General features: G+C 41.1%; 1 protein-coding gene across 1 annotated transcript in view; it reads right to left on the bottom strand.

Annotated features, from left to right (window-relative positions):
• The window catches only part of PTPRC (protein tyrosine phosphatase receptor type C), a 244437-nt gene extending 232038 nt beyond the window's left edge, over window positions 1-12399 (bottom strand). Inside the window, exons 1-2 of the mRNA XM_088474077.1 lie at window positions 12375-12399; window positions 12192-12290 (exon numbers count right to left, since the gene is read on the bottom strand). Coding sequence (XP_088330203.1) covers window positions 12192-12258 — 67 coding nt within the window. The 5' untranslated portion in view covers window positions 12259-12290; window positions 12375-12399. The remainder of the gene's footprint in view (window positions 1-12191; window positions 12291-12374) is intronic.
• Between the last annotated feature and the right edge of the window lie 1129 nt (window positions 12400-13528).

The raw sequence follows: 13528 nt of genomic DNA, 5'->3' as shown, positions 1-13528 counted from the left end.
GAACTAATGCACATATCAATATTGCTGTATAAGTAGATGGCATATATAGTCATAGCATATTATTTTTATTACAAAATAAAATAATAATTATTTTTAATACTATTTCTCAAAAGAAGAAATCATTTAAGGGCCTATGTACTAATGATCGCAGTACTACTGCCATAATTAAGGTTCTGTTTCGCAGCAGATATTTAATTTTTTATGAAAATATCCCCGCTATGTACTAGGAAACTTGCAGGGACAGCGGTTGCGGTGACCGCTGTCCCTGCTAGTTATATCCTCGGCATATGTGCACAGTGTCAGTTTTATGCCGGCAGTCAGAGGCTGCGGGAGAGAGATCGAAAGAACTCTAATACTGCGAGTAACCCTACATAGGCTTACCGCAGTTTACACCATATGAAGATAGTGTAAACTTCTGGGGCCAAAGAAAGGGAAACCTTTTGTTTTTTGGGGTTTGGTACATAGGGCTGAGATTGTGGTCCCCATTGATAATAATGAGGACTGCGATAGGCAGTGGTAATTAGCACTCTACCAGAGATTTTTGTGAAATCTCCTGCATTGTGCTATTAGTACATAGGAACAATACATAAATTATGTAGATACTGCAGTTTCTACATCATTTTATTAAAAAACAAAAGCTTGATACATAGGCCCCTTAGTGCTTGGTCTGTCACTTCACCAAAGCTGAAGCTTTCAGACAGCCACAGTGAACATCTCCATGGCAACATCCAATCCACAGGAGGTAAAGTCATATTTCTGGGAACCCATATTCTCTTCACTTAAGTTTAGTGAAGAAAAAGTGAGCATTTACAGGACTGAAGAATACAGGTAAACCATTGCTGGTTATATTACAATGATAGCAATTTTAATTCTGAGATGATATTGTGTGTCTTGTGTCCTGTTTCTGCTGAACATGTGTGCCCCATCCCAGAATGGACAAAGGGAAAGAGTTAAGCATATATATGTGTGTAAGTTAGTCTATATATGTGGTTGTGTGCATATATATATATATATATATATATATATATCCTACTGATATATAAAAATGAAACATTTGAATCGATTGACTTGACAAATCGCATAAGAATAGTTTACAGGCTGGGATATACTGGCGTACCAAATGCAACACGCATGCGCAGCAAGGAACCCGCCACGCAGAGCACATAATAGGAGATCTGTAGTGCGGCCAGTCGCGCAGGCATTCATTCGTAACCCAGAATAGCTCAATCAAAATATAATGCACATTTCATTCTTCGCATACAATTAAAGACATATGCATACCAGATATGTTACATTCCAATGACTAATTGTCATTTAAAATATACCATTTAGCACAATCAAATTGATACAGTTAGTCTGTATCAGAGAGATATTAAGATCTTGCTCTTCTCATTGACAGCATTACGTTGCTTGCTCACGAGTTTCAAGTGGTGGCAATCTGTATAGATTAGAACCAGAAAGAAAAACATAAATGTTGTCTACAAAACTGGCCTGCGGTGAACTTCACTACTATTGTATTTGTTCTTCATAATATTACTTTAAACGTCACTCAGATGTCCACATATAAAATTCCCTTTCAATTTCAGTCTAATGACATGTGGGAGGTTATTTACTAAGCCTTGGAGAGTGATAAAGTAGTGAGAGATAAAGTACCAGCCAATCAGCACCTAACTGCCATGTTACAGGCTGTTTGAAAGGTGACAGTTAGGAGCTGATTGGTACTTTATATCTCTCCACTTACTTTTTTGTAACATGTACGTATACATATATAGTATATCCTACATTCTTTCTCCTCGCATTTGATGGTAAGAGTTGCTCACTTGATTAGTATGTTAGTCATAATGAAATGACAGGAAGCAGTGGGTAGTGTGGTAGAGGAAACTTAAGTAGAAAGGAATTGTAATTTGTATGCAGTGAATATATTTTTACAGTTTCACTTTGAATCCAATAAATGGGATAAGAATAAATAGGACACCAGCTTCAGAAAACACATACAGCAGGGAAATATAATATAGCCAATGCAAATTATGAGGTATTTTAATGTGTTCAGGACCACTCCAGCTGAACAAAGGTTAATTATAAGAGATTGTTCCAGACATGAGCATGAAATTGAAGAGGCCACCTTGTTTCAGAACTGTCGTACTGCTTGAAAATCACATTTGAGAGGTATAAGGCCTAAGGGTTTTTTAACCTAAAATAAAAGGCCCTTTTTACCATTGAAAGTAGAGTTGATGCTGGCAGTGCCACATCAATAGAACACAGTCACATCTATCAGTCTGTACGGTGCGGGAGACAATCATTGTATGTGATGGAAGTGAAGAAGGAAGAATAAAGTTTTCTGAGTTTTTTCTGTCAGAGTGGAGTGATGGGAGACAGGGAAATACAAAGAGACTGGCACTAGTGGGGTAATCACTAGAGGTACCATGTCCACACAGAGAATAAGTGCGGGTCACACAAGGGCTGAATGACCACTGTAACAGCTTATAGGAAGCCTGCACCTGTCATATTGTGTTAGTATTAGTTACCGTCCTAATATTACATGAGGCAGCAATTACTATGTTACAGACAGGTGCTACAGCAATGATAAAGGGAAAATATGGACTGCATTTTTGAGAGTCATTTTAGAATGATTATTAAATACATTGTATCAAGGTAAAAGATATATATATATATATATATATATATATATTAGGGGTGAGCGGGTTCGGATTTCAGATCCGAGTCCGATCCGAGTCAGGCTCGACTTTTCCCGCCTGACTCGGATCTGAAATCGAGGCAAAACGTCATCATCCCGCCTTCCGAGTCTCGCGGGTTTTGGATCCTATATAAGGTACCCGCGTCTGCGCCATTTTCTCACTCGGCTGTGGACAGTGAAGAGGGAGGGTGGGAGTTGGGGCTGGCTGGGCTGTGTAGTGTAGTGTAGTGTAGTGCTGCTGTTGTCCACTACTTCAAAGTCCATAGGGGCTGGCTGTGTTGTGCTGTGCTGCTGTTGTTAATAGGGGCTGTGTCCACTACTTCAAAGTCCATAGGGGCTGGCTGGACTGTGTTGTGCAGTCAGTTCTCCATAGGGGCTGTGTCCACTCCAAAGTCCTGTGCAGTGTCCCAGTCCTAAAGGGGTGCTGTAGTGTTGTCCAGGGGGTGCTCTGTCCATCAGGGATGCTCCCCCCAAGTGCTAAAAAAATTATATATTTTCTGTGTTTGTGAATTGTGTGCGCAGTAGCCGCACGTGCATCAACAAAGTAGTGCCAAGCGTGCGCCTGTGTCATAAGTAAAGGGCCGGCTGGCTTGACCGTTAAAGGGTGCTGTAACCCCCAAAGTACACTCCAGTCCAAACCAAAAAAAAATTATTTTCTGTGTTTGTGAATTGTGTGCGCAGTAGCCGCACGTGCATCAACAAAGTAGTGCCAAGCGTGCGCCTGTGTCATAAGTAAAGGGCCGGCTGGCTTGACCGTTAAAGGGTGCTGTAACCCCCAAAGTACACTCCAGTCCAAACCAAAAAAAAAAATATTTTCTGTGTTTGTGAATTGTGTGCGCAGTAGCCGCACGTGCATCAACAAAGTAGTGCCAAGCGTGCGCCTGTGTCATAAGTAAAGGGCCGGCTGGCTTGACCGTTAAAGGGTGCTGTAACCCCCAAAGTACACTCCAGTCCAAACCAAAAAAAAAATTATTTTCTGTGTTTGTGAATTGTGTGCGCAGTAGCCACACGTGCATCAACAAAGTAGTGCCAAGCGTGCGCCTGTGTCATAAGTAAAGGGCCGGCTGGCTTGACCGTTAAAGGGTGCTGTAACCCCCAAAGTACACTCCAGTCCAAACCAAAAAAATATATATTTTCTGTGTTTGTGAATTGTGTGCGCAGTAGCCTCACGTGCATCAACAAAATAGTGCCAAGCGTGCGCCTGTGTCATAAGTAAAGGTCTGGCTGGCTTGACCGTTAAAGGGTGCTGTAACCCCCAAAGTACACTCCAGTCCAAACCAAAAAAAAAATTATTTTCTGTGTTTGTGAATTGTGTGCGCAGTAGCCGCACGTGCATCAACAAAGTAGTGCCAAGCGTGCGCCTGTGTCATAAGTAAAGGGCCGGCTGGCTTGACCGTTAAAGGGTGCTGTAACCCCCAAAGTACACTCCAGTCCAAACCAAAAAAAAAATTATTTTCTGTGTTTGTGAATTGTGTGCGCAGTAGCCGCACGTGCATCAACAAAGTAGTGCCAAGCGTACGCCTGTGTCATAAGTAAAGGGCCGGCTGGCTTGACCGTTAAAGGGTGCTGTAACCCCCAAAGTACACTCCAGTCCAAACCAAAAAAAAATTATTTTCTGTGTTTGTGAATTGTGTGCGCAGTAGCCGCATGTGCATCAACAAAGTAGTGCCAAGCGTGCGCCTGTGTCATAAGTAAGGGGCCGGCTGGCTTGACCATTAAAGGGTGCTGTAACCCCCAAAGTACACTCCAGTCCAAGCCAAAAAAAAAATTATTTTCTGTGTTTGTGAATTGTGTGCGCAGTAGCCGCACGTGTATCAACAAAGTAGTGCCAAGCGTGCGCCTGTGTCATAAGTAAAGGGCCGGCTGGCTTGACCATTAAAGGGTGCTGTAACCCCCAAAGTACACTCCAGTCCAAACCAAAAAAAAAATTATTTTCTGTGTTTGTGAATTGTGTGCGCAGTAGCCGCACGTGCATCAACAAAGTAGTGCCAAGCGTGCGCCTGTGTCATAAGTAAAGGGCCGGCTGGCTTGACCGTTAAAGGGTGCTGTAACCCCCAAAGTACACTCCAGTCCAAACCAAAAAAAAAATTATTTTCTGTGTTTGTGAATTGTGTGCGCAGTAGCCGCACGTGCATCAACAAAGTAGTGCCAAGCGTACGCCTGTGTCATAAGTAAAGGGCCGGCTGGCTTGACCGTTAAAGGGTGCTGTAACCCCCAAAGTACACTCCAGTCCAAACCAAAAAAAAATTATTTTCTGTGTTTGTGAATTGTGTGCGCAGTAGCCGCATGTGCATCAAAAAAGTAGTGCCAAGCGTGCGCCTGTGTCATAAGTAAAGGGCCGGCTGGCTTGACCGTTAAAGGGTGCTGTAACCCCCAAAGTACACTCCAGTCCAAACCAAAAAAAAAATTATTTTCTGTGTTTGTGAATTGTGTGCGCAGTAGCCGCACGTGTATCAACAAAGTAGTGCCAAGCGTGCGCCTGTGTCATAAGTAAAGGGCCGGCTGGCTTGACCGTTAAAGGGTGCTGTAACCCCCAAAGTACACTCCAGTCCAAACCAAAAAAAAAATTATTTTCTGTGTTTGTGAATTGTGTGCGCAGTAGCCGCACGTGCATCAACAAAGTAGTGCCAAGCGTGCGCCTGTGTCATAAGTAAAGGGCCGGCTGGCTTGACCGTTAAAGGGTGCTGTAACCCCCAAAGTACACTCCAGTCCAAACCAAAAAAATATATATTTTCTGTGTTTGTGAATTGTGTGCGCAGTAGCCGCACGTGCATCAACAAAGTAGTGCCAAGCGTGCGCCTGTGTCATAAGTAAAGGGCCGGCTGGCTTGACCATTAAAGGGTGCTGTAACCCCCAAAGTACACTCCAGACCAAACCAAAAAAAAAATTATTTTCTGTGTTTGTGAATTGTGTGCGCAGTAGCCGCACGTGCATCAACAAAGTAGTGCCAAGCGTGCGCCTGTGTCATAATATATATATATATATATATATATATACATATATATATATATATAAAATAAAAAACAATGTCTATTTTGATCAGCTAATTCAACAATTACTATGCTCTGTTATTTTAATACATACAGGGCCTGATTCATCACGGATCGCAAATGGAACCGCATACGCAGATCATTGGATGGTGCGTACTGCATGACGCATGTTAGCATTACGATCCTACAGCGATCACCCATGCAGAAAGTAAGTCAGCGCAGAGTGAGTTACAAGAGGTCAGCGTTTGGGGGTGGTGACGGGGAGTGGAGATACGCAGGCGTGCCTGTCTCTTTGAACGCCGTTACCCTGGTGTGCATAAATTAGCCAGTGAGACAGTATACACATCTTGAGTACTTACTGCGTGCGACGAGGTTAGCAATTTCTAAGTAAGGTCAGACCTGCTGTAAATGTGCGTGAGAGGCCGATATTACCCGATGATCCCGATGCATATGCAGGACTGTAAGGTATTACAGATGTGAGATAGCGGTAGTGAGCTTCTCTATGCAGGCTGGCTTTGCGATTGCATATTTTCACAGCAGACCTGCATGCATAATCGCAGCTGCGATCGCGATAGCCATCCGTATTGAATCAGGCCCGCAGTGCACTTTATTTTTCCAAGCAGCTTAACATTAATTTCTCTGTAAGGATTATGTAAAATAAATGTATTATTCACTAAAAATGTACCGTGCTGACTACATACTGTACACAAACATATTTCCAACTGTCCCTAATAATAATAGACAGCTTCAGATCTTCTTTTTATTTTCCTTGCCTTTTTTGTCCCGGGTCATTTATATTTTCTTTCATTTTAAGACTAGCACACTGTAACATGCACATTTTTTTGTTTTCCAGGTTACATTATCCATAACAGAGCATTTATGCCAGCAAACCTTCCCCTCACCCCGTGCTCTTGGTGACTCTACAGACATGACCATGCACTATATGAGACTGTCCTATACAAACTATCATAAACATTACTCAGCTGAACCATCACAAAACATGCAATCACGTCCAAAACAGTCAAGTTTTTTGACATCTCGTCCATAAATGCAATTCTGGGAGAAGTAAGAGGGCACTGGATTGATGGGGAAAAACCTAATTATTTCATGCATGCCCCTAGTGTGCTCTTTGCATAGACCATAATTGTTAAAGTAAAACTCCACCCAAAAACATAAAATTAATAATAGCACTAGAATACAGAGTTGTAGTTCCTGGAACCCAGCTTAGAACATCTGTTTCAGACAGATTTTTCACACCCAGCATGGGGTCAGTACTAATTAAGATGGCTGCAGCTGGGGGCATAAAAGCTAGGCAGGTTAGGCTTCCACATGCAGGTGCCCAGACTTTTAGTACATACGGGCTGATTCTCGCAGTAGCATAAGTAGGCTACCGTGGCTGAACATAAAAGCAACCACATATGTGTTTGACTCAGAATCAGGCCCTATATGTGCTTCTCTATGCAGAGTGCACGCTATGGACTCTTGCCCTTGGACATATCCGTACCGCTCTGCCACACTCCAGTGTAGCTCATATACATGCTGGAAACTTGTTTGTACTATGCTGTCATATTGCTTTTCTATGATGTTATTTGTATCTAGAAATGTTAGTGTCTAGAACAAGAAGGAAATATGATGCCTTCTAAGACCACAATTGTAACCAAGGTAACCTAAAATATTTATTCCCAGCACTTCCATTTACATTTGCGTCCTGGGCTGCTGTCCATCTCGCACAGCCCTAGTTATGGCCCTGATAACATAACACCAATTGCAACATGAAGCTGCAAAGCACGTCATCACACTGTAGGGGGTGGGTCATGATGATACGGAATTGTGTCATATTACAATGATAGCAATTCTATTTCTGAGATGATATTGTGTGTCTTGTGTCCTGTTTCTGCTGAACATGTGTGCCCCATCCCAGAATGGACAAAGGGAAAGAGTTAAGCATGTATATGTGTGTAAGTTAGTCTATATATGTGGTTGTGTCAAGATAGGTTCCACCAGTGTCTCCTCCCTCTGGCCTGGCTTCAGAGAGACTGCCAAACTCTCTAATGATTAGACATTAGGCAAGTACAGTATACGGTACTGTTAACAAGCTTGGTTTAGATTACTTTCCTAATCAGGCCACATGGCTATTTAAAAAAACTGAAACAGGGAAATATATCTATTAGGAAGGTCACCAGTCATCCCACATTCAAGACCACCAGTCAAGAACCAATTATTGGTGGCCTAAAAGTGATGTACACTTTGACCTTTTATTAAGTATAAATTCTTAGAGGATATGCAGCTTGAAAATGAATTCTAAATGATATTGACCTTATAAATCAAGAATTTCCTAGGCTCCCAGTAATGGTTTATTCATTTTATTAACAACCCTGCATCAATTTTCTTACATAAATTATGTTTCTTCTTTAAAGTTTCTGACTGACTTTTCATGGGAAGTGTACAAAGTACAACTTATTTTGTTATTCAAAGATCCTGGCTTGTGGGGATTTCCATGGCCAACCACAGAGACAACAGATTACTCAGAAGTGTTACGTCACTTACATCCATGTTACCACTTCCTCTCTGGTAATGTGCTCATTCCCAAAATGGAGCCTGGAGAATGGGTCTAATTTAATACATTCATCAGGAAGAAATAATATATGGCTTGCATTAAGGAAATGTTTCTGGACGCAGATGTATATCACTTCTTCATAATGTATCCCTGACATATGGGGGGTGATTCTGAGTTAGAGGGAAAGCAAAAAAGAAACAAAAAGGAACTTTGCACCAACGAACCATGTTGCATTATAAAGGGTGCAAATACATTTATTGTTTTTTCATGCAGAGTAAATACTGGCTGCGTTCTTTAACATGCAGCCCACAAATGCTGGACAGCTTTATTTTTACACTGCAATTCAGATTTGACTGTGAACATTCGCCACTCAAATCTCAATCTCTCTGCACATTTTAATTCTGCCCCATCTGCAGTGCAACATGGTTTTTGCCAGGGTGCAAAGTTATTTACTAACTAAATCACTGAATGCTAGAATATCAGGATATACTGTATTGTGATTTACAGCAGTCAAGCAGGTAAACATCAGTATATTATTACATCATTTTATACATTAGTTAGTGGCAAGTTTGATATATACTACAGAGTTTATCAATCATTTTAAGCCTCTAAACTGGTTCAGTTTTGAATGATACACTCCTATTAATTATCATAGTGCTGTATCCAAGTTGAGTTTCAAATTTAGACATAATGTAACATATATGTTGGTACTTGACTTATCTACCTTTAATATAATTAACTATTTTGTTTAGTAGATTTTGTAAAAATGTACTTTTGCAAAAAGAGGGTCATTGATAGCTGCACTATCCAGCTTGACCCACAAGTACTCATGACCTAAATAATGCATGTGGTACAGTAGCCACTGAAATGATTGAATTGTTCTTTCCTACACAATGCTACTGAATTTATATAATTCTATCTGTATATAAATGTAGTGGCAGATTACAGTGTGTAGAATTAATTCAAATTTCACAGTGTTACTATCTACAATGATAATGAAAAAAAATCTATCAGTAATCTCCATTTTGCACCCTAAGAACTATTTTACATTAAAAAATAATGTAATGATCTAGTGAGTTATGATTTATATCACTTACTACATAATTATTGACCAGGGTCCAAGTTTGCAGCTAAATCATTTAATACCCATACTCCATACATCACTATGTGAAATATATGTGGTGCATAGCTGTTTATTCAAAGTAGTTACTTTTCAAACCTTTAGACATGTATCTATATATTGTGACCTGTACTTTCCACGAAACAGACATGCAGCCTATGCATTTAATTTGTACCCGTTACCTGGCGAAGCTACTTAAGGGTCTATGTACTATGGCAGAGGTTCCCAAACTCCACCTGTCACTTAATATGGCTGTCCACCAGGTGGAGCGCCTCGAAGAAGAGCCATGTGAATCAGTGCACTTGGTTATAAAATGTATCATTATTACACAGCTTGTAGGCCAGGGATGGGGAACCTCAGGCCCAGGGGCCATATAAGGCCCGTGGAATCATTTGGTCTGGCCCTCTGAGCTTTTTTTCTGCTACTCATCTGACTAGTAGGGTGCCTAGAATGGCATCCTGCAGCCAGAATCTATGCAGCAGTGTTGCCTGGAGCGTCCTTAAGAAGCTTCAGACGGTCACACCACTGCCTTTACAGCTCAGGATGCTCCGGGCATTGCTCTAATCAGCGGCAACTGAGGCCCCACCCCTGTATGACTTCACATGGAGGGGGCGTGGCCTGCACAGGGCCCGCAAATAACGTTATATATATATCAAAATGGCCCTTGGCAGAAAAAGGTTCCCCACCCCTGTTGTACGCAAATCCCTCTCTTCCACTATGTGGCAAATTATCTGACACATCAAAGCTCTGCTGCACTATTGGGGCAGATAAGAAACAAATCTTACATATGGTGCTGCTCCAAAAAGAGAACACAATGTAAAATGTCAGGGGCACTTGCTGAGAAGACACTGTGCATACAGTATATGAACCATGTTCTTTAGGACACATTGGTCATTTCCCAATTATATTATTACTTCAACACTGCCATTATTCTGGCATTAATTACATAATTGATGTGATACTATGTTTTTGGGATATCTTTGGAAGCAAATAAGTCAAATTGTCTGATCCATTAATGAATCCACTACTTCATCTGTATATACATAAAATAATCATTGAGTGTTTGTGAGAGCAGAGGTAATGTCAGAAAGCCACTGAGCTGCAATATGCCCTTACATCAATCTTCTCCTTCATTACAGACTCTTGGGGGTATGTCTACTAAAGTACGGGTTTTCAGATTCTACTTAACATTTATCTCGCACACTAAACGACTCACAAAAGATGTAATGTCATCAACTATTTCCCTTGAACTCCCCGGGCAACTCACCGGCACTCCTGGACATACGATATCTTACTAAACTGTGCAATGTGACTTACGACCTATCAAGCGTCCTTAATGATTTCCAGTGTATCATTAAGGAGATTGCCAGATCTTACCTGCAGTAGGTAAGATCTGAAGATATGACAAACTATCCGTGGGACTGCGTATCGGATCATTATCGCTTGTGGAAACTGCACAATTTGCACAAATTTGAACGATTCGTCGTTCCGATGCGTCAAAATCGTGCAGAAAATCGTATAGTGTAGCTAAAGGCATTAAATTGCACCTGTGCAAAGCACATTGTGATTTTCCATTATTTCTTGCTTGCAAGGTAAACACTGCCTGGTTTCGCATGTAACGCACAAATACTGAGCAGCTACATTTGTATGTTGCACTTTAGAGTTATGCTAGGAGGGACACCTCCCAATTCTGTCTGCACAGGTAAATCTGCATCCCCTGCAGTGCAACATAGTTTTACCAAGGTGCAAAACTGCACAATACAGATGGATACACTCATAACTATGGAGGCCCATTATGTTTTCTGTGTCTGTAGATTCATACAATCTATACAATGTTACAATCTCGCCGTTCATCTTCCAACATGACAGCGATACATTCATAAAGATTTCTGTCATTATACCTCCAAATATTATCTACCAATGCTAAAGCTTTATTCAGGGATTAGAAAACAACAATAAGGGGACCATGCACTTAATTTAGACAAAACAGATGTTTGTTGCTTTTACTGATACAGGCAGATCCGTAACTAGACTTTTTGGTGCCCTGTGCCAGAAAGAGCATTGGCGCCCCCCTCATTTTTCAAAATGACATAATGCACCCAAAAAAGGGCCATGGCTTTATGGGGAAGGGCCAGGGAAGAGATAGGGGAGGCCAGGAGATGCTGGGGATGAAATAAGAGGAAGCTACAAGCAAGAATGATAATATACAGAAATTTGACAGGCCCAAACAGTACCCCCTGACCTGTAGTGCCCTGTGCGATGGCACCGGCCGCACTACCCTAGCTACGGCCCTGGATACAGGTACGGTAATTCAGAAAGCAATCATATAAGTACAAAGACCAAAATATGTCATTTTACTAAAACTAAGGCTATATGCAAAAATATTGGAGTTACAAATATATTTTATGCAGAAGCAATATGTTTTCATATTATAACTCTAGAGAACATTTTAATACATTTCTATACTTATTCACCTTTATAACTTCACCGGAAATTCGCAAATACAGCTGTTACTATAGAGTGCTAGTAGTCACTTAAAATATTGTATTTATGATATATTATTATTATTAGTAGTAGTATAGTCATATTTAGAGTCTATTAGAAAATGTTTTAAGAGTATTTTCAAATGCCATATACCGCGTTCAAGAGTTTCTGAGCCCTACTAGCACCAATGAACAATACGCTTCATGGAACATCACTAGTTAGCAAAACAGTCGCTGCATCATTACAATCTCCCAATGTAGTGTAGTTTAATTTAAGATAGAAATCCTCTCAAGCACCACAGTATCAATATTAACAAACTAATATTCATTTCAACTTAGCTCTTACCTGAAGTAAAATTGTTTTGGCCCCATAGTAGAAATCCAGTCACTAGTAGTTTAAGACACAAATTCATGGTGATAAAAGCACCTCGGTGTCTGCCTGTCACTATGATATACACAAACCAGTTGACAGGTTAATAACAGTGCAAAACCAAGCGATCAGAAGTAGAGAAGTCGGACTTTCACATACAGTGTAATCTCGTTATCAATCCTCTTGCAGCTTCCTCTGTGACTTAATGCTGTCTGTATACCATGCTATGAAACATACAGCCGATGCTTAGTTTCGTCCTACCTACTTCTTCAAAGCTTCCAGGAAGTTGGTTTTTTAAACCGCGCTGTCATTTCCTTAGAAGAATTATGTACCATGAACATGCAGAGAATATATTAAAAGAAGTGTTGCAATTTGTGGTAGCTGAATACTTATAAAGCAGGGTTTTAATGGGGCGATGGAAATGTGTTGAGTTGTATTTGAGCATTTTTTCATCTTCAGTTTTTCCCAGTTCTAAGAATTCAGCATAACTCTTGATTTACTTAAAGTACTAAACAGCAGCAAACCAACAACTTAACACATGGGAAATGCCTGTGCGATGGACGGGTTGGGTACGGGAAGCTGGCGTTCGGGATCCCGGGAGTCAGAATCCTGATGCCGGCATCCTGACAGGGTTAGGATACCGACATGTGTCGGTAAGTATCCTAACCCTACACCTCCCTCCCCGTACCCTAAACCTAACTTCTCCCCCTAGTGCCTAACCCTAACCCTTTCCACCTAGTGCCTAACCCTAACCCTCCTCCCCTAGTGCCTAACCCTAAACCTCCTCCCCTAGTGCCTAACCCCTAACCCTCCTACTAACCCCACTACTTATCATTGGGATGCCAGCGCCGGGATTCTGACCAGTGTTGGGATTCTGGCACCAGTATTAAGAGCGCCGACATCCCGACAGCAGGGATTTCAACTACATCCACGATAGAGTAACAGTATTGAAATAAAGAGTGAACAATGTTACAGTGTGGCCAGTTTTTAGGCTCTACCATTTTTGTTGTGTCCTGTTCTCATCCTTTCATGCTGATGGAATAGATACATAAGAAGGTAGTACGATGATGAAATAATGTAGAGTTTGACTCCTGCATGTTTCTACCGCCCACAGCCCAGGCCTATACATATACTGCTAGCATGGAATACAATGCAACAAGTACAAAGGCACCAAAAACACTATTATAGATGAGCAGTTAATATGACAGATTTATAAAGATTGTTTGCAAACCTTCTGGCAGTAGCTCCAAGGCCTGCTCAATGTCTTATATACAGTTTATGCAGACATTAGACCACCTTTCAGAATGGAATTT

Source organism: Taudactylus pleione, unplaced genomic scaffold (genome assembly GCF_031769625.1).
Source record: "Taudactylus pleione unplaced genomic scaffold, aTauple2 ptg000146l, whole genome shotgun sequence".
Lineage (NCBI taxonomy): Eukaryota > Metazoa > Chordata > Amphibia > Anura > Myobatrachidae > Taudactylus > Taudactylus pleione.
The sequence above is the reverse complement of the archived record's forward strand: the minus strand, read 5'-3'. Positions and strand labels throughout refer to the sequence as shown.